This window comes from Sorex araneus, chromosome X (genome assembly GCF_027595985.1).
Source record: "Sorex araneus isolate mSorAra2 chromosome X, mSorAra2.pri, whole genome shotgun sequence".
Classification (NCBI taxonomy): Eukaryota; Metazoa; Chordata; class Mammalia; order Eulipotyphla; family Soricidae; genus Sorex; species Sorex araneus.
In genome coordinates, this window is record NC_073313.1 from 16,975,425 (window position 1) to 16,996,546 (window position 21,122).

Consider the following 21,122-nt stretch of genomic DNA (forward strand, 5'->3'; position numbering starts at 1 on the left):
GCAAAGCAACGGACACTTCCTGGGACCGTGTCCTATGGTCATCGGTGACCTCCAAGTTTTCCAGTACGCCAGCTCCAGCTCCGGGGAAAGGGACGCTTCACTTTCCCGGTCCTCGGCCTTCAGGGAGGGGTGTCAAGGTCCGGCCTGGCACTGTACCCTCTTTCAGGGTGCTCGTGTGAAAACACCGCGGCCTCGCTCGTCGTTTGACAAGCACCCTTCTCCAGGTGCGTCTGGACCCCTCCCCTCCTCTCCCCCATTCCCAGACCTGGGGGAGAGCCCGGAGACGGCCCGGCGGTGCAGAGCGGGCGCCGATGGTCGCCGTCCACTGCCCGGGGAGGCCGGGAGGCGCAGGCCGAGACCGGGATCCGCGGGCGGGCGGGCGGCGCCCCGTGTTAGTTACCTGGCGCGGGGCGGGGCGGGGGCGGGGCCGGCGGCCCGTCCTTGGCTCCGATTGGTCGGCGCCGCGCCTGTCTCCATGTGCGGTGCGGCGGGGGCACAACATTCAAGCCTGGGGGCGGGGCCGGGCGCGCCGGGAGGAAGCGCCCGCGCGGCACTCGCGGGCCGTGGGGGCGGTGGCGGTGGTGGCCCGGGCCGAGGCCGAGGCGGCGGAGGTGTCACGGGCGGGTCGGTGCAGCGGGTCCAGCGGGTTCGCCCTCCCCGGCCCCATGGAGGCCGCGGCGGGCGGGGGCTGCGGCGCGGGGCTGCTGCTGAGTGAGGGCGAGCAGCAGTGCTACTCCGAGCTCTTCGCGCGCTGCGCCGGCGCCGCAGTCGGGGGGCCCCCAGAGGCGGGCAGAGCCGCCCTCGGCGGGGCCACTGCAGCCACCGGCCCGGTGGCCGATCTGTTCCGGGCATCGCAGCTGCCCGCCGAGACGCTGCACCAGGTAGGTCCCCGCGTGCCCCGCCCTGGCGGGTTTGTGGGGACCAGGTGTGTGTGGGGGGGACACGGTGGGCGGAGGGGGATGGCAGCGCCGCCCCCTCGGGGGACCCGGAGACCTTGGCTAGGTCGCCGTGAAGGAGACTTCGCCGCTGGAGACGGCGGTGACGCCCTTGTCCCCTGCGCCCCGGGGGACAGCCGCGTCCGCAGCTCTGCTCCGTGGGGGAGCTGAGCCGGCTTCCTTCCCTGGAGCTGGTCCCACCCGCCGTCCCCTCCCGCACCCGTTTCTGGCGCTCCGCTCTGCAGTCTTCCAGACCCAAAGTTTGCCCAGTTGGTGGAAGTGGTGTTTGTTTTGGCCGGAGTTGGCTTGAACCTCTGCTGGCGGCTCCTGCACCCCCCCACCCCGGGTGGGCGCTCCAGGTGCCTCGCTGAGAGCTGAAGTAGAACTGAAGGGGACAGCAGCGCGTGTGCGTCTGCAGGGCAGGGGGGAGGGACGGGGGAGGGGGGAGGGGGGCTGCACGCTGCTCACTCCAGGGGCTGGAAACCTGCGAATATTTATTCTGTCCGTCTCTGTGGGTGCAGATATGCCCACGAAGCGTTCTGAATAGTAGGATTAAACTGAAAAAGCCTAATAACAAGTTGCAGAACAGGAATCCAGAGCTGCAGGGGGATGTCTGTTAGGTCAATGCCAAGCTTTCCGGTTGGGGACTAGACATGAGGCCACGTGCCCTCCAGGGGGGAACTCTCCTAGCGCCCCATCCGATTGTTGCTTGAACTTGAAATAGAATGGGAAAGTGACGGAAGCCCCCTCGTTGGAGCTGCTGCATCCTTGGAAAAGGCGGAAGATGAGCCTCAGCAGATGCTGTTTTTGTGTTATGCTTTGCTTGGATCTTGGACAAAGACTAAGTGATGGACACTTTGTCCTTTACTGCTCCCAGCACTTCCCGGGGAGAGGAGCGTCAATATCAGGTCCCAAATGTGAAATGAGGCTTCTCTTAAAAGCCATGGCCACTTGGAAAAATGATCGCCAATAGAATATTTAGGATAATCATTTTATTTATTTATTTATTTATTTTTAATCATTTTATTTTTTGTGTGGGTTCCACTCCCAGTGGCGCTGCGGGCCAGGCTGCTTTTGGGTGCCACTTGACCCTGTGGCCTGTGATGTGGGCTGATGGTTAAACACCCGGCCGTGCAGTGCCTGTGGCCGACCAAGGTCACCCCCTATGGGATTTGGAGCCACACGGAGCAGGTCTCTGGTGCAACTCAATGTTTCTGGGCATTGAACTCAAAGCCTGGGGCATGTTAATCAGCAGTCTCCTAGGCCCCACAGTGGTATTGTTTGGAGAGGGGGAGGGGTTCTTGGGTGTTTTTCAGAACCCGCTACTGGCTCTGTAGGCATGAGTGACACCCCCCCCCAGTGCTGGCCCACCAGGTGTGGTGCTGGGGGTTGAACTGGGTCAGCAGGATGCAAGGCAAGCACTTTGCTTCCTGTGTTTTATCTCTTTTCACAGTTTTATTTTGTTTTGGTTTGGGGGCTTACTCCTGGTTCTGCACTCACGCCCGGGGGGCCATGGGGGACCAGATGTGCTGCCGGGATTAAGCCTGGGTCAGCGTCCTGCAAGGCAGGCACCGTGCCTGCTGTGCTGTCTGTCCAGCCCTTCTCCACAGTGTGGTTTTTCAAAGCTGCAGTTGCAGGGGCAGTGCTGAGGGTTTTGTGGTTCTCTTGCAGGAGGGATTTCTTCATCACTCTCACTGAGCATGCACTAATTGAGTGGCTCAGTAATCTTTTGGAAGTTGTCATTTCCGGAAAATGTGATTAGCAGTCCCAGAACTTTTGTCCCTGGCTTTTGTCCCCGAAGTCCTGGATGGACAGCTCTGCCGTTGCTCTCGAGCAGGTGAGCTACACCAGGCAGGAAACGTGTCTGAAAATGCACCGAGCCCTACCAGCATCATGTGTTGAATGCTATCGCTCCTTCAGGGCCATTGCCACATGTCCCTGTCAGCTGGACACCAGCTCGGGCTCATTTCCTGGTCAGCTGGACGGGGGCTGCGGTAAGGGAAGGCGGGCACATTCACACATTGGCTATGGTTTTTGTTTGTTGGGGCCATACCCAGCAGTGCTCCGGCCTTCCTCCTGGATCGCTGTTCAGGCAGCACTCCTGGTGGTGCTCGGGAGACCATATGGGGCACTGGGGATCGAACTTGGGTCGGCCGCATACAAGGCGAGCGCCTGACTCTCTCTGTCCTCTCTCCGGCCCTGTTGGCTGTGTTGATGGTCTCCTAAGGAACTGAGGAGTGTGCTTTGCGGGAACTCAGGCTCCTTTGAGGCATATATGACTCAAAAATCCCAAGGCACAGAGCCTGCGCATGAATGCTGTGTCGTCACAAACGTTTCTTGATGTCTAGTTGAAGCCTGCTTACACAAGACCGCTTTAGAAGGTGGCCGGCCAGAAGGGACACCCCGAGAAGTTTACTTGCTGTAAATCTCTCCGGCTGCTCAGCTCCCTCATTCCGACCCACACCCCTCCCTTTTAGTAGAGCAAAATTCCAATAATCCAGGTTTCTTTACACAGGTGAAAATGAACATCAGAGGTTCCTGCACAGGGCAGCGTCAGACAGCCAGTGGCTGACGGCTGCCTCGTTTCCATGAACCTTCTGGGCGGTGTGTGTCCGAGGCTGTGTGCACGCACTGCCCTCGGTTGGCACTGCCCATGAGGGTAGGCATTCTCGCAAGCAAGTGTAGACTTCTGAGTCTTTCCTTGTTAAACAGGAACCTGTAAGTTCAGAAGTAAGTGGTCCAACAGGTATAGCTGCTCAAATCACGGACGCACACGGCAGCTGGTAGTTTCTATGGTAACATCCGGGTTTTCTTCTTAATAAACATACGATTAAGATTACCCTCAGGTTCTGGGAAGGAGGGGGAAATCTCACCTGGAGTAAACGCTCTATAAAATTATTTAATTTGGTCTCATCCTTAGGGTGAAAATAAAGCAGTGCACCTGTAACTTTATTGTGGAGTGAAGTATCGTTAGGGATTTTTAGAGTTGAGAAAAATTTTAATAGACTTTTTTTTCAGAGCAAATTTAGGTTTGCAGTAAAATTGAGGGGAAGGAATTAGGGATGGTCCCAAGTGGTGATGTCAAGCCCTCCCCTTAGGACTGACAGGTGTGACATAAAGTGCCGCTGGGCCCTAGCAGAACTGTATTGCTGGTCATATATCCCCTGTCACCCCCTGACACAGCCTCACCCCGATCAGCATTTCCCACCAGTGGTACCATTTTCAGAAATCAGTGAACCGGTATTGTCAAATCTGTACACCCCTCATCCTCTCCAGGGGTTGCCTTTTTGTCTGAGTGTTGTATAGTTGAAATCATCTAGTATGTAGCCTTTCCAGATTGGTTTCTTTCACTTAGCAATACGCACTTAAGGTTTCTCTAAGGTTTTTCATAGCTTTATGGCTCATTTCTTTATGATGCTGAATACCACAAAATTGTCTGGATTCATCAACTGGAGGAATTCTTGATTGCTTCAGGTTTGAGCAGTTATGGATAAAGTGGCTCTGAACAGCTGTGTGCACCTAACTTGTTCCTGTGTGTGTGCGCGTAGGTGTGTGTTCACGGTGGCAGGGGCTGGAGGCAGGGTCTCATATGAGCAGGGCTCAAACTCTTCCACATTTGCAGCACCGTAGGTCTTTAGCTCAGGTCAGAGAATGTTCAAGTGAGGAGCCAGGGAGATAGTACAGTGTTAGGGCCAGGCCTTGCACGTGCGTGATCCAGATTTGATGTCCAACACCACATGACTTCCCAGGCATTTCTGGTACCCCCAACACTGTTGGGGTGACCATGGTGGTACCTGGCAACCTAGGACCTTAGAAGCACTGAATCTTTGGGCTCTAGCACTGAACCACTGGCCTGATTGGCTGAGTATCTCCAGAAGTGGGCTCAGGACCCCCTGAGTACAGCTTAGGAGGTTCCCCCAAATTGTATTTTGTTTAAGTAAGAAACTGCTAAATTGTCTGCTGAAGTGGCTGTACCTTTTTTTAAATTCTCCCAGCAATGGATGAGAGTTATTTTTTTTTCTTTTTGGGTCATACCCAGCGATGCTCAGGGGTTACTCCTGGCTCTGCACTCAGGAATTATTCCTGGCGATGCTTGGGGAACCATATGGGATGCCAAGGATCAAACTCAGGTTGTTTGCGTGCAAGGCAAATGCCCTACCCGCTGTGCTATTGCTTGGGCCCCAAGGATGAGGGTTCCTGTTGCTCCACAGTCTCACCAGAACTTAATGTCAGTGTCTGGGGTTTGACTGTTCTAAGGAGAATAGGGTGATATCTTGTTTTAATTTGTATTTCATATGCTTATTTGCCATTTTGAATTCTATCTTATTGCATCATAATAGCACGTATATATGTGTATTCACACATACACACATATATATTGGCTTTTTGGGTCACACCCGGCAATACTCGGTTGCTCCTGACTCTGCACTCAGGAATTACTCCTGGCTGTGCTCGGGGTCCATATGGGATGCCGGGGATTGAACCTGGGTCGGCTTCATGCAAGGCAAATGTCCTACCCGCTGGACTGCCACTGTGACCCCCATAAGAGCCTATTTTAAAAGATTCGAAAAATCTCTTTAGAGAGTATCTTTATGTGCTGACTTATTTGTGTTTGACCATATCTGTAGGTGCTGGGGGTCATTCCTAGTGCTTGGTGCTCAGTGCTCAGGGTACTGTGCGGTGGTGTATATTGAATCCTGGATCCCTATATGCAAAACATGTGCTTCAGTTCTTTGAGCCATCTCTCTTGCCCCTCACTTATTTTAAAAAGTTAGGTTCTATTTCTTAGAGGGACACACCCAGACATACTTAAGAGTGACTCCTCAAAGTGTTGGGGGACCGTTTGTGGTGCTGGGGATCGAACGGGGTTTGGCTGCATGCAAGACAAGTACCTTCCCTCTGGTACTGTCTCTCTGGTCCAAAAGTTGGATTCGATCCTGAGGTTGGGGGCTGGAGAAATAATAGCATAGCGAGTAGGGAGTTTGCCTTGCATACGGCTGACCTGGGTTTAAGCCCCGGCATCCCACATGGTTCCCTGAGCAACACTGCAACACTAGAAGTAATTCAGGAGTGCAGAGCCAGGAGTAACCCCTGAGCATCACCAGGTGTGACCCCAAAGGCCAACAAATAAGTAAGTAAAAGCAGGGACTACAAAAACAAAAGAACCACAGGTGTTGGAGTGATTGGTAAGAGCCGGCCAGTTACCAGCAGGTACAGGGTGCCGTGGGGGTCAGGCTGGGTGGGACCGCCACGTGTTGACGTTTTCAGGGTTCTTCTGCGTTGACCTTGGTGCTGACGGTACAGCAGTGGATCAGCACAAATCCTGGTCCCCAAGGAGGCCACTTCCTAAAGCAAATGCTCTTGGTTCTCCAGGCCTTGAGTAAGAAAAGGTTTGAAAGGTACTATCCAGAAATAAAATGACTACCTTAAACTGGAAAGTTTTGTATCTGGCATAAGTTAGCAAACAATTATCTTTACAGATATCTTTTCAGATAGTGTTTCAGTCTCTGGGAATGCTGTGCATATTTTAAGAAGTCATTGCAATTTCAGTTTTTGTGGCAGTTAGCTCATATGCTAAGGGGAATTGTTACAAAACACCGTTGGTTCTGTATTATCAGAGGAAACCAGGAAAAATTTTGTAGGTGAAGTCTGATAATTTAGGCATTTTTGCTTGAGGTAAAGAATCACAACTATATGCTGAGGAATGAACCCACAATATTAGACAGAAGACGCATATATTCTACTACTGAATTATATTCCTGGCCCTGAATTAGGAGATATTTAAAAAGAATTCCTACCTGGCACAATGCATCAAATAAAGGGCCAGTATCCAAGATTTCAAAGCACTCACAAAGCTCCAGATTTAATAAATAAACAAACAAATAAATAAATAAATCCAATAACCCCACCCAAAAGAGGAGAGGAGGTGAACAGATTCTTCCCCGAGGAAGAAATACAGATGGCTAGCAGGCATATTGAAAAGTGTTTATCATCGCTTATTATCAGAGAAATGCAAGTCGAAAGAATAGCGAGATATCATCTCATACCACTGAGAAGGGTGTATATCAAAAAGATGGAAAACAGCTAGCGTTGACAGGGAAGTGGTGGGAAAGGACCTGCCATTCACTGTTGTGGAAATGTCACCTGCTTCTGCCTCCATGAAAATCAATATGGAGATTTTTTTTTTCTTTTTTGGGTCACACCCGGCGATGCACAGGAATTACTCCTGGCAGTACTTGGGGGACCATATGGGATGCTGGGAATCGAACCCGGGTGGGCCGTGTGCGAGGTAAATGCCCTGTCCGCTGTACTATTGGTCCAGCCTGGAGATTTCTCAAATAAGTGAACTAGGGCTCTCATGACCCAGGGCCCAAACACCGAAACACTGCTTTAAAGGGGTATATGCACACCTAGGACTATAGCTAGACTATGGAAGTAACCCAAACGTCCCGTTAGGGGTGACTGGAGTAGAGCAGGTCGGGCACTTTGCCTTCGTGTGGCTGACCTGGATTCAATCCCTAGCACCGTGTATGTTCCCCTGGACCCTGCTAGGCTTGATCCCTGAGTGCAGAGCCAGGAGTAAGCACAGCTGGGTATGTGTATCTGCGTCCTGTACCCCCCATTGTGGTATGGACACACACACACACAGAAATACCATGCCACTGTAAGCAAAGATTTGAAAGCATATAATTCATCACAGTGGGGATTTGGAAGGTATCCTATAGAGTGAAATAAGCCATAGGAAGAACATACCAGGTGATCTCTCTCATTGGTGCCATAGAGACAGACAGAATAATAGAGTAGATCTTTCCAAGCAATGGCAAACCAAACAGGAGAATGCAAAGCCAGTTACTAAATGCAGGGAGCGGGGGTTGGGGGGTAGGGGGGTGGGGGGGTGGGGAGTGGAGGGGAGAGATGCAGGGTCCGGGCAGAGGGTATGGTTATTGGCTGTTCTGGGACCATAGACTGTCACACTATTTTAACTACCTAGAAGTTCCTGCCCAGGACTAGGGAGACAGCTCGTGTGGTGGAGCACGTGCCTAGGATGTGCAAGACCCCGAATGGGATCCCAACATTGCGGCTGCCCGTTCCCCCACCTCACGCCCAGCTCGAGTGCCCGTGTCCTGCTTGCTCTCTGCTCTGCTGGGGGGAGGGGGATATTCCCTGCTAGGGTTATAAAATGTTCCTGCCTGGGCCCCCATCTCAGGGAAAAAGTCATCCTTAAAAATTCTCTTAAAATTCTTTGAAGCAACTGTTTGATCATAAGAGAAGACCCCAGGTACAACGTTTTGTCTTTTTTTATAACGGTTTTTTGGGGGAGTGTGTGTGAACATTTATCATTGCTGGAATACGGAAGTACTGGTTTGTTTTTGGGTTCCTCCCAGCGGTGCTGGCCGGCCACTCCCCACCTCTGTGCCCAGGGTCCCCGTGGCGTGGCCTTGAACCTGGGCTTCAGTCTTGTAGAGCTTTGCAGCTGCCTTCTCAGCCAAGTCAGAACTATTTTTTTTAATGTAAATAAAAAAACAACCAGAAAATGTAAATGAAATAGTCTGCTTCTTAAAATCTTTGGATGATTTCCGCCTCCTGAAACAGTAAGGAGTATGTAACTGTTCCAGGCACGGTTGTTTTTTTTTTTTTTGGGGGGGGTGGGGGGCGGGTACATCTAGTGGTGCCCAGGGCCTGTCTCCTGGCTCCGGCTCTGGGGTCACTCTGGGCCTCTGGGCCGGGCTCGGGGGACCTCATGGGGAGCCTGGTATTGAACCCAGATCAGCGACTAGGAGGGCTAACGCCTTAACCTGCTGTGCGCTCTCGGCAGCGCCCTGCAGAGTTTTTTTTTTCCCCCTGAAGGAGAATGAGTACCCGCAGACACGGGCCTGTTCCAAGCCATTGTCTGGTTAAAAGGCGAACATTTACATAATGGCTATTTGCTGATCTGCTACAAAAATGTTTCAGGGGTGCTAGACTAGAGAATTACCCAGCAAGTAATTGTGTAGCTGTCACTTAGCCTAAGAAGTACAACCAAGCACGGTTAGTGCTAGAGCTTCCTGTGACCTCTGCCGCTGTCCTGAGTGCATGTGCAGGACGGGAAGTTTCTTTCTCCTCTCATCCCCTCTCTGCTCTGCGTGTGCAGTGGGTGCATGCATGTGCATGTGTACGTGTGTGTGTGTGTGTGTGTGTGTGTGTGTGTGTGTGATGTTCAAGCAGGGTATTGCTGCGTGACTCAGTGTAACCTTTGCCGATTGTTACGTTGTGGAGATACCTCCTTGTTGACACAGGAGGCTGTTCATTTGTGTTTCCTTCCAGTACGTCTTCATTACCTTCTCTTCCAAGTGACTCATCACTGTAGCACTGGCGGGGACTTTATGTGCGGAGATGCTTGGGGTGGCATTTGTCCTTCTGTCCGATTTCATACCTGGCTGGGCTCAGGGCTCTTACTCTGGGCTCGGTGCTCAGGGATCCAAGCGGGCTGATGGGCAGCTGAAGCTGTGTCTTGCAAGGCAAACGCTTCCCTTGACTTCCCTACTATGTGTCTGACCCTGGTTGGCATTTTCTTTTCTTTTCTTTTGTGTAGAACTGGGGCCCTGTTATGCGTGTCTGACTGGGAAATGCCGGCAAGTTGGGGTGTTGCTCAGTGCTCCAGCGCGCACCTTGCCTTTGTGAAGCCCTGCACTGCATCCCACGCACCTTCAGGAACTGCAACATACACTCGGATTTTTCCTGAGTTAGAGGACCTTTGAGCTCATTAAGCCAACTTGCATGGTTTCTTTCTTAATCATTTATTACATGGAAATCCTGAAGCAGACAGCTGTCACTGTCACTGTCATCCCGTTGTTCATCAGTTTGCTTGAGTGGGCACTGGTAGCGTCTCCATTGTGAGACTTCTTGTTACTGTTTTTGGCATATCGAATACGCCACAGGGAGCTTGCCAGGCTCTGCCGTGCAGGCAGGATACTCTCAGTAGCTTGCCGGGCTGTCTGAGAGGGACGGAGGAATCAAACCTGGGTCAGCTGCGTGCAAGGCAAACGCCCTACCCGCTGTGCTATTGCTCCAGTCCGAAGCAGACAGCTAGATAGAAAAATACATTAGAAGCCTCTGTTTTTCCTGTCCTTCCCCCACCATAATACCAAACCAAACTCCCAGACCGGAAACGCACTCTAGCTGGCCAGTTCCACAGCAGCCACTCTCCCACCTTGGTCCCTGGCCCTCTCTGTCATCCCAAGGCAAGTCTCAGACATAGTGTGACTTCCTCGCAGTGTCAGGAAGGAGTCTGAGGGCTGTGGGGGGTGTGATGCGTGGAGGGCAGCCGGGGTGGCTGGTCACACGGCGAGGCGGAAGGATGATTGCACGAGAACATGCCGTCAGGTCTACGAGGTGCTACTGTTCAACCTGAGTTAGGGAAATGAGGGGAAGCCAGTAGGGACCGGAAGAAAGGTGAGGTGACAGGAGAGTGAGGGCTGGAAACACAGGATGGATTGGCCTAGTTTTCCACTCGTAACGGGGGACTGCCCTACTTTAATGGTTTAGAAAATTGGGTTTCAGGAAATTTTGAATTTGTTCACTAATTATTGGTCACCTTGAAAAGAGATTGGTTTGGTATCTTTCCAAGTTTTTTCAGACTTTTCCTGTTATTTCCCTTCTAAAGGCAAATATAGACTATTTTTTTTTAAGTTGTCGTGGAGGGCTAGAGAGTCGAGGTACCGAGGGTCAAATCCAGGGCCTCTCACATGTAAGGCAGCTTTTTATTCTTCTACTTGAGCTACGGCTGAAGCCTCAAGCATCTTCGTATCATTTTGTTCATCGGTACACAGTCCATTAATACTACCCTAACACAATGCCACAGATTCGTTGACTTTTATTTAAAATTTTCTTCCACTTTGAGTATCCTGCTTTACAGAGATGTTCATCACACTTTTGTTACAGTTGTTCAATATTCCAACACCAGTGCCCCACCTGTATGGCCTTCCCTTCACCATTGTCCCCATTTCCCCAACCACCTCCCAAGCCTGCCCCATTAGCTGGCCCAAAATAATTTATTACCACTAACAAGCAATGGAATTATCCAAAAACACTGATGTAAAAGAAAATTTGTGAAAATTGTTATATCTCACTGTCGGGACATTGAGTCCTTGTCTGAGGGTTTACTAAGCTGTTGTTGCTACTTGAGCCTTCTGTTTTAGTGTTTTTGTTATTGAGCTTAGTGGCCTCTATGTTACTTTTCCATCTAATTAGGCGTGCTCCTACTGGGCTGTCAGTATGGTAGAGTGTGGAGATGGCCGCAATTGGGCCACATCTTCCAGAAACTTCAGAATATTTAAACAGGCCACGCATTTACATGGAGGAGGTTTTGGGATGTGGGTGTGGCTTCCGGGGCTTCTGGAAGTACAGGCAGAGGGGGGAGGCGGTCTGTCCCCACCCTGAGAAGACCCCAGAATTCTCAGTGAAAAGAGCAGTGTACCTGAAATTTTGGACAGTTTGGCATCTCTGAGGTGGAGTCTGGCTTTTGGCCTAGTGGTGTGTATTGGGGTGTGAGTGCAGTTGTCAGGGCTTTGGCAGGGCGGGGACTTGCCCTGGCCTCCCTCCCGAAGGCGCCCCAGAGTTTCCAGGTTGGCTTAATTTTTTTTGTTTTTTTGGGGGGCCCACACCTGATGCTGATTAGGATTTATTTATGTCTCTATGCCCAGGAATTACTAGTGGTGGTGCTTGGCGGGGGGCATGTAGGATGGCAGGGGTCTAGTGCTGCATGCAGGCAAGCATGCAAGCTGCTGTACTGTATCTCCAGCTCCAGGCTGATTGAAATTGACTGTCCACTGTTTTGGAAGTTGGATGCCCATGATCCAGGCACAAGCCTGCTCACTTCCTGATGAGAGGTTCTTCTGGTTCACAGATGGTGACTTGTTTTATATTTTGGGGGGCCACACGGAGCGATGCTTAGGGCTTACTCCTGGCTCTGTGCTCATGGATCACTCCTGGCATACTCTGGGGACTCTGCCGTGACGGGGATTGAACCAGGCTCAGCAGCGTGCAAGGCCAGCACTCTAGTCCCTACCCTACCATTCTGGCTCACCCAGACGGTGTCTTAATGTCGCCTCAGTCAGAAAGAGGGGGGAGGGGCTGGAGCGATAGCACAGCGGGTAGGGCGTTTGCCTTGCACGCGACCGACCCGGGTTCGATTCCCAGCATCCCATATGGTCCCCTGAGCACTGCCAGGGGGTAATTCCTGAATGCAGAGCCAGGAGTGACCGCTGTGCATTGCCAGGTGTGACCCAAAAAGCAAAAAAAAAAGAGGGGGGAGCCCTCTGCAAGTCTCTTTTGATGTTGTCATTCACCCCATCCTGAGACCTCACCCCTCTTGCCTAAGCACTTCCCAAACGCTCTACCATTGTGCATTAGGATTTCAATGTAGGCATCTTGGAAGACACACATTCAGACCATAGCCAGATACCTGGGTGCCTTAGAATGACAGGGTCTCCCCAGGGAGTGTGGCGCTATTGCAAACCAGAGTAGTCCCAGGCAAACTTGTATCGTTGGTCAGCCCCTGTGTTGGTTTCTGCATCCCTTGTCTATTGGTCTGTCATGAATTTCCATAAACCGCAGCTGTAGTTTCAAGCCACCCCCCGCCCTCAGCTCCTTAGCCTGTTGTTTCTATGGGCTTGGAGTCCTCACCCCGCTGTACTAGGGCCTCGGTCCAAGGTTTGCAGGGCTGAAGCCGGTGGGCATTCGGCAGGAGCTTGATGGTTGGGAGAATTCAGTTCCTTGTGATTTTAGGGCGAAGCCCTCCGCTTCTAGAGAGTCCCCTGCTCTCCCTCTGGGCCCTGCCTCTTGGTCCTTGGTGGTCCATAATGCAAGAGAGAGGTCTCTCCAGCCCATGGCTTCTGCCTTGTGCAGTTGGTTAGGAGCTGCCTTCACGCCGGGGGAGGAGATTATACCAACACACCGGGAAGTGAGAATTAGCCAGAGGGGGTCACTTTAGGGTCATTTCACTGGCGCTTTGCTCCCAGTTTATCTGAAGCAGAAAATTACTCCGTTTAGCTTTGGGGGATGAAAGTATATATGCTTTTCCTCAGCTGCTCTTCAAATTTCTTTATCTTTTAAAAAACATTTTCATGCATAATTCATTTTGTCTTCCGAGTACAGCAGGCAGAAATGTCTTCGTAGGTATTATTTCTCAGTTTTCGGTTCCTTTTTCTCTTTAGGGCAGAGGATGAAACTTTGGACCTCACACGTGCAAGGCAAGTGCTGTGTCACTGAGCCTCATCCCTGCCGCTCAATTTCTTTTTTTCAAGGCTGTTTTTTTCCTCTTAAGTAGTTGGAGACAGGAAATGAGTGGGAAAACGGATCTGAAGGCCCTGCAGGCGACTCTACAGCAGGCTTCTATTTATTTATTTGTTTGTTTGTTTGTTTATTTTGCTTTTGGGGTCACACCCCGCGATGCTCAGAGGTTACTCCTGGCTCTACACTCAGAACTTCCTCTGGTGGTGCTTGGGGGACCGTGTGCGATGCTGGGAATGCAGCCGGGGTCGGGTTTCTGCAAGGCAGCCCCGCAGGCTTTTCCATTTTATTTTACGTGGCTTTTTTTTCTTTTTTTTTGGGGGGGGGTCACACCCGGTGATGCTGAGGGGTTTCTCCTGGTTCTGCACTCAGGAATTACTCCTGGCAGTGGTGCTCTGGAGACCCTATGGGATGCCAGGGATCGAACCTGGGTCCACCACGTGCAAGGCAAACACCCTCCCTGCTGGATGACTATCGATCGGCCCACATTTTAGTTCACACGACTTTTACTTCTAGTTTGTAGTTGCTGTGACCGGGAGTCTATTCTCAGCCGCGTGGGGAGGAGCCTCGATCCCACCATCCCCTTTGGCTGTGGCCGTGGCCCTCAGGGTCCAGGGTTTTCACCCTTTCCCCACTTTGTTTGTTTTGGGGCCACACCCAGCGGTGCTCACCATTTACCCTGGCTCTGAGCACAAAGATCACTCCTTGGCAGTGCTTGGGGGTGATGTGCGGGGAGGGGGGTGGGGTGGGGTGGCATATGGGGTGCTGGGAACGGAACCCAGGTTGTGTGTGCAAGGCAGGCACTCATCCTCCTCCGGGCTCTGTGGATTCAGCTGCTCGAAGGAATCTGCCTTGCTTTCCCCACCACTGACTGCAATCCTTTCAGTATGCCTAGGCGCCGCCGTGGGAGCAGTTCACAGGGACTTTGCAGCCTGTGGAAACTCACTTTTTACACCAGATTTCCAGAACTGTAGGGACTCCCGTGGTCACTTACACCAGGCTGCGTCATTGTTTCCCAAAGTGTGCCCTGGGGACCCTGCACCCTCAAAATCCAGGGGGGAGTCATTATTAGCTTCAGGTGTAAATTGGGGGGTTCTGTTTATTCCTCTAAAATGGAGATTTTCTGGGGAGGGAGGAGAGAAGCACAGAGTACATTTTTTTTTTCTGAAAATGAGGAGGTAAGGTCCAATCAATTTGGGAACCTCGGCTGGTTTAGAAAGGGGTCATCTACCCTTTTTTTTTGGTTTGTTTTTTGGGTCACACCGGCAATGCACAGGGGTTACTCCTGGCTCTGTATTCAGGAATTACTCCTGGCGGTGCTCAGGGGGACCATATGGGGTGCTGGGAATCGAACCTGGGTTGGCGGCGTGCAAGGTAAAGGCCCTACCCGCTGTGCTATCGCTCTAGCCCCAGGGATCGTCAACCCTTAATGAAGACACAAAGGCCTGGTGGAAGCAAGGTGGATATTTTGCTAGCCATGCATATTTTACATTTTGGCCACTATTACCCTGTCTTTTCAGTGTTGACTTCTCTGCGTTTCAGAGCACTCTTCTGGGCGGGTGGGGAGGTGGCTGAAGTTCAGTCCCCAGCATCACACCACCACTGGGAGGCCCTCCGACGTGAAAAGAGACCCCAAAACCATAATTATTGTGAGAAGGACTTTCTGCAGATCCCCGAAGGGCCACAGCACAGCAAACGTGTAGGGACACTGTTGGGAAGCGCCGGAGGCGGCAGGCTGGCCCTCGCAGGCTGGTTCTTTATCCAGAGGCAGCGTGGCAGGAGGGGGGCACAGCAGGAAGCAGGGGTGAGGGCAGGCTGGCCCATATGCTTCCTCCAGCTCCTCACCCTGCAGCCCCCTGTGGCCACTCGGCCCCTGCAGCTCACCTTCCGATCCAGCCCTGGGGGGAGGCAGGTTGCCCCCCTGCCCTTTCCTGCTCTCTGCTGGCTTCAAAGCCTGGCGGAGGCCGCAGTGGGTGGAAAAAGAGTTTTGAAGAGGCTGGGAACACCTGGCCTCATCCTAGCCTTCAGTACGCGCATGGGGCTGTTGACAGAGGCGAGGCCGGAAGGATTGCTCTGACTTAATTCATTTATAACACTTTTGCCGTTGTTTTAGGAGAAATTTCTTCCTTCAGCCTCCTGAGAATAATTAAATGTTTCACTTGCGGTAATTTCCTAACTAATTGAAGAAAATGCCATAAATGCCAGCAATTAAGGATTGTTTTGCTCTCTTTCCTTCTTTCTTTTTTAAAGGCAGGCTTTCTTAAGCATGGAAGGGTTGTCCTTGGTGCCTTCCAAGGGAGCGTGTTTAATACAATTATCCTGCTTTTTCTCCCTCGGTTGAGCCTTGTGAAAACCAGCTGATCTCACCACACACACACACACACACACGCACGCACACACGCACGCACACATGCGCTCGGCCCCTCCCCCATGTCTGTTAGCCTTGCTTTTTTTTTTTCCTTTTGAGTCACCCAGCGATGCTCAGGGGTTACTTCTGGCTCTGCACTCAGGAACTACTTACTCCTGACGGTGCTTGGGGGACCATATGGGATGCTGGGACTCGAACCTGGGTCCGCTGTGTGCAAGGCAAACGCCCTACTTGTTGTACTATCGCTCCAGCCCCTGTCCTTGTTTTTGAGGCTTCCCCCCCTTTAGGATCTTTAAAGATCTTTCAAAATGAGTTGCCCATTTCCCCTTGTGTCCTTTGGAGTAGCTGTATGGTTTTATTACTGTCACTGTGAGACGGCAGTGCAAGGACTGGCACGTGGAAATTGCCGTGGAGGTGGTTTCCATTCTTTCCATGTAGGAATTGTTCCCGGTCCAGGTTTTTCCAGGTGGGTACTATTGACGTGTGGGGCCTGACTGCTCTTTGCAGGCGGGGCTGTACCAGCGTCCGTGTGACTTTCCCCAGCATCCCTGACCTCCACGCACTAGAGGGACAGCATCTCTCTGCTGAAATATTTCCAGACCCCAAAGTCTCTTCCGGTGCTAGAGGGAGGGTGGTAGCAGCCCCATCTGTGTCCTCGCCATCCTGCCCGGGCTTTGTCTTTAACTCTGGGCCACACCTGATCCAGCTGGGGCGCCGTATGCGGTTCTGGCCATTGAACAGGGGTCAGCCACGTGCAAGACAAGTGCCTGAAACCCTGTACTGTTTTTCCATCCCTGTAACTTTGAAGGGGGTGTCTCCTAAGTGGTGATCTGGAGGCCTGAGCCCCCTCGCAGCTGAGTAGGCTAGGGAAGAGAGTGCGGTCTACTGGAGGCGGGGTGCCTTTAGCGCTGCACCCAGAGATGCTCGATTATGAGGTCAACCTCGTGCAGGGCACGCGCCTTCCCCTCCCGAGCACAGCTGTGCTTCCTGTAACTTTCAATGCTCTCGCCTAATTCTCACACCACCAGCTCAGTAGTGTCCTTCCTGTTTGAAGCCCACGTGGAAGCTTGCTCCAGGTCACACAGATGCAGTGACCTCTGGGAAACGTTTATGGTGACCTTCCTTGAAATTAAGTCTTTGTTGAGTGTCCCCGGGGTGGAGGAGGGGCTCCTCCTGCGGGCAGTGCTGTGTGAACCCGGCATTCTTGTGGATCGGTGTGAGGGTGTGTGTAGGAACTCGATATTTGATCCATGTCCCAGTTTCTGGCACAGAGCTCTTAAGAGTTCTGGGGTTACCAGTTCATTGTTTTTCGGTGCGGTCACACCCAGCGGTGCTCAGGGCTTACTCCTGCCTCTGCGCATAGCCATCACTCCTGGTGGGCTCTGGGGACCAGATGGGGGTGCTTGGAATTGAACCCAGGGTGGCAAGGCAAGCTCCGTACATGCTGTACTATCTCTCTGGCTTCTAGAGTTTCTGGAATTTTCTTCAGTGGTGAGAATTCAAAGGTGTGTTTTGTTTGTGAATGGGGTGACTTTTGAACCTCACCAAAGGATGGGCCTGGTTACCAAGAATAGCCCCTCTGATTAGAGGGTAGGGTAGGGGTATTTATCTTCCCTGCTCCCTGCCCTGACTTCCTGGGGAGAATGCCCAAAGGGGAACCCCCTGCCAGGAGTTTAATCCAGGACTTTAAAAAAAAATTTGTTTGAAATTACTTTATTTAATAAGGTGGTTAACAATACTTGATTACATTTAATATTCAAACACCAATTCCACCATCATTACACCCTCTCACCACCATATTTGGGATGTTTTCATCCCTAACCCCAATCCCTGTCCCAGATAATATTATTATTATTATTACTATTATTATTTATTGATTTCTTTTTGCTTTTTGTGTTACACCCGGTAATGAACAGGGGTTCCTCCTGGCTCTGCACTCAGGAATTTCTCCTGGCAGTACTCATATGGGATGCTGGGACTCGATCCCGGGACTGTTATGTGCAAGGCAAACACCTTACCTGCTGTGCTATGGCTCCAGCCCCTATTATTATTATTATTATTATTATTATTATTATTATACTACGATCCCTGAACCCAAATAATATATTTTGTATTGTTTGTTATGAAAAACCGCTGCAAATGCTACAAAAAAGTATAGCGAAAAGAGTGGGAAGATTGTTCTATTTTGATAGGGGCCGTTAAGACCTTCTGTAATATAATATATCGCTAACATGTTGTTAAGGGTTGAGCCTTGTGAACTTTTGTATATATATATATATATATCTGTAAATATATATTTATATATTTCCCTTTATGATTTGTTGCCTACTATTTGAACCCCGTCAAGTGTGGTGTGGTACTCTTGGGGAACGGGCAGGGAGTGTCTTATGATGTGTCCAGGGATAGGTTCACTCATGCGTGAGGCTCAGCCCGAGCACGTGGGGAGCAGCCCTCAGCGTGGTGGCAGTTGGGTTCTGTTTCGGCTGCCGGGGCTGGGTTCCTTGGGGGGGGACAGCTGTCACCCACCCTCATCTGGGGTGCCCCGACTGAAACAGCCTGGTGAGGGGTCTCATGGCATAGCTCTGATGAGCGTCATGTTATGCTCCCTTCCCTTCTGGGAGAGAAGGACATGAGATCTCTTAATCTAGGACTTCTTATTTTTTTTTTTGCTTTTTGGGTCACACATGGCGATGCTCAGGGTTTACTCCTGGCGGTGCTCTGGGGACCATATGGGATGCTGGGGATTGAACCCAGGTCGGCCGTGTGCAAGGCAAATGCCCTACCCACTGTGCTATCGCTCCAGCTCCAATTCAGGACTCCTTAAACCATCACCATGCCCACGCCTTTCATTTCTTTTCCTCTCCTTTCCTTCTCTTCACTCCCTTCCTCCCCCTCTCTCTGCCCCCCCTTTCTCTCTCCCTGTCTCTCCTCTCTCCCCCGTCTTGTCTCCTCTTCTCTCTCTCTCCCTCTCTCCACACACACACATACACAAACACACACACACACACACTGCTGGCACTGTGGTAGGGTTTCATGGCTGCAGTTTCCTGCTGCACCCCCTCCTGAGAGTGTGCCTCCCCGCTCCCCCCACACACGGTAAGGTGAGTTCTGCAGTTTGCAGGCTCCGTTGCCTTTTCGCAGCTCCTTTCTTTTCCTCTCCTTTAATTTTTCTCTTTTCCATTAAATGCTGCACGGTGATTCTGTGGCTTCCAATACTATTCAAAATGGTTTCTCAGGCACATGATTCCAGCACCCCTCCTTCTCACCCGAGAAATTCCACATGGGCAGGCACTGTCCTTCCACGGCGGCTTCTGCATTGCTCTGGTCGGTGCACGTTCAGAGACCTCTTACTGTTGTCTAATGTTCATCACCCCCCACATTCAGTTTTGTGACCGTGTGGAGTCGTTGCCCCCAGTTTGAGAGAGAGCTCGGGTCTGTAAGAACATTCTTCACCCGGAGGATGGCCCGGGAAGAGTGGGCGGGCTGAGAGGCAAGTTTCTAGCTCTGTCTCCTGAGTCTGAGGAGCTGCAAGTACCTCTTTTTAAAAAAAAAATTAAAATTTTATTGAATCACTGTGAGATAATTACAAGCTTTCATGTTTGGGTTACAATCACACAATGATCAAACACCCATCCCTCTGCCTGTGCATATTCCCCACCACCAAAATCCCTGGCATACACCAATTTCTCACCCTCCCCCTGCCTCCATGGCAGCCAGTATGCCCCATACTCTCTACTTTTGGACATTATGGCTTGCAACACAGACACTGAGAGGTCATCATGTTTGGTCCATTATCTGCTTTCGGCATGCATCTCCCATCACGACTGATTCCTCCAGCCATCATTTTCTCAGTGCTCCCTTCTCTATTCCATCTGCCTTTTCCCCTCTGCTCATAAAGCAGGCTTCCAGCTATGGGGCAATCCTCCTGGCCCTTGTATCTACTGTCCTTGGGTGTGAGCCTCATGTGATGTTATTCTATACTCCACAAATGAGTGCAGTCCCTCTGTGTCTGTCCCTCTCTTTCTGACTCATTTCACTTAGCATACTCTCCATGTCTATCCATTTATAAGCAAATTTCATGACTTCATCTCTCCTAACAGCTGCATAGTATTCCATTGTGTAGATGTACCAAAGTTTATTTATCCAGTCATCTGTTCTAGGGCACTTGGGTTGTTTCCAGATTTTGGCTATGGTGAACAGTGCTGCATGAACATATAGGTACAGATGTCATTTCATATGACGCCGCAATACCACTTCTGGGAATATATCCCAAGGATGCAAAAAAGCAAGTGCCTCTCAGCTGTCTCATCCCGCTGGGGAAGAGTGGATGGAAATGGTGGGGAGTGGCTCCCGGGGACAAGGGGTGGGAAAACAAGCAGAGGCTACAACCTGGTCTGGGAGCCACTGCCCAGATCCTAGGGAGGATGGGATACAGCCGGTGTGAGGACAGGGAGGTTCACTTGGGCCAGTAGGGTGGGGCTTTGTGGATCACCCCCCACCGAACCTTACCTGCCTGGGCTGCTTTCCCCGACAGCTCCAGGGAAGTCTGGGGATGTGTGTGTGTGCATGTGTGCATGTGTGTGCGTGTCTGTACATGCGTATAGGCGTGTGCATGTCAGCGTGCATGTGTCTGTGTGTCTGTGCGTCCACATATGTGTGTGCGTATGTGCGTGCTTGTATGTGTGTGTGCGTGTGCACGTGTGTGTATGCATGCATGTGTGTGAGTGTGTGTGTGTTCTTTTTGGTTATAGTGGGCCACTGCCTCATTTAAGGCCCTGATGAGAAGGTAGTACTAGAGGGGACCAGGCAGCGCAGTCAGAGGGGTAGACAGGCCTTGCATGCTCACGGCCCCCAATTCTGTCTCTAGTGCCCTTTGTTCTCCCGGCCCTGCTCAGTGTGGGCCTGGCAGCAGACGGGCCAAGGGTATCACCGCAGTACATGGAGTAGTGGACTCTCCAGCTACTGCCTGGTGGTGGGAGAGGTTGCCCTAGGGTGGAGAGGAGCTGGCCGGCAGGAGACGAAAGCCTGTGGGATTCTTGGGAGGGTGTGACCTGAGTTCGCCCGGCCTTTGCCTCTCCCGGAGGGATCCTTCGCAGCAGCTCTGTCTGTGTCCACTCAGGAACTCTTCCTCGGCTGCTCGCGCGGTAAGGCTCTATTGAGCAGATCAAAGGTGTCACAAAAGTTCGAATCTTCTTTACCGGCAAGTACAGGCCAATTCAAAGAAGTAGCTTTGTTCCCTTTTGCATTCTTCACAGGCTAGCATATCTTCTGGAAAACGTGTTGCCATGGCAATGGGATATTATCTATCTCTGTGGTGTACTACATAAAAATAGCCCTTTGTGTTCCAGGATGATGTTGGTGACAGGTGGTTGGGTGAATGTATAGTTGGGTGCTTTTCCAGGAGCCGTTTTCCTGCATTCCATTGTTTAAAGTTATGAAATCGCACTTTGTATTGATTTGTTTTTCTCTCTCAAGGTGCAGTTTTATCGGGAAAAGGCGGGCAGTGGAGCTGCCGATTGTGAATTTGATTGTGAGTTATTAGCTTTCCT

The 21,122-nt window shown here is 51.4% G+C and overlaps 1 protein-coding gene across 2 annotated transcripts in view; it reads left to right on the forward strand.

The window, feature by feature from the left end:
* The first annotated feature begins 525 nt into the window (after window positions 1-525).
* Window positions 526-21,122, forward strand: part of REPS2 (RALBP1 associated Eps domain containing 2) — a 243,405-nt gene continuing 222,808 nt past the window's right edge. For both annotated transcript variants that reach the window (XM_055121665.1, XM_055121666.1), the window contains exon 1: window positions 526-881. In XM_055121665.1, the coding sequence (XP_054977640.1) occupies window positions 666-881 (216 nt within the window). In that variant the 5' untranslated portion in view covers window positions 526-665. The remainder of the gene's footprint in view (window positions 882-21,122) is intronic.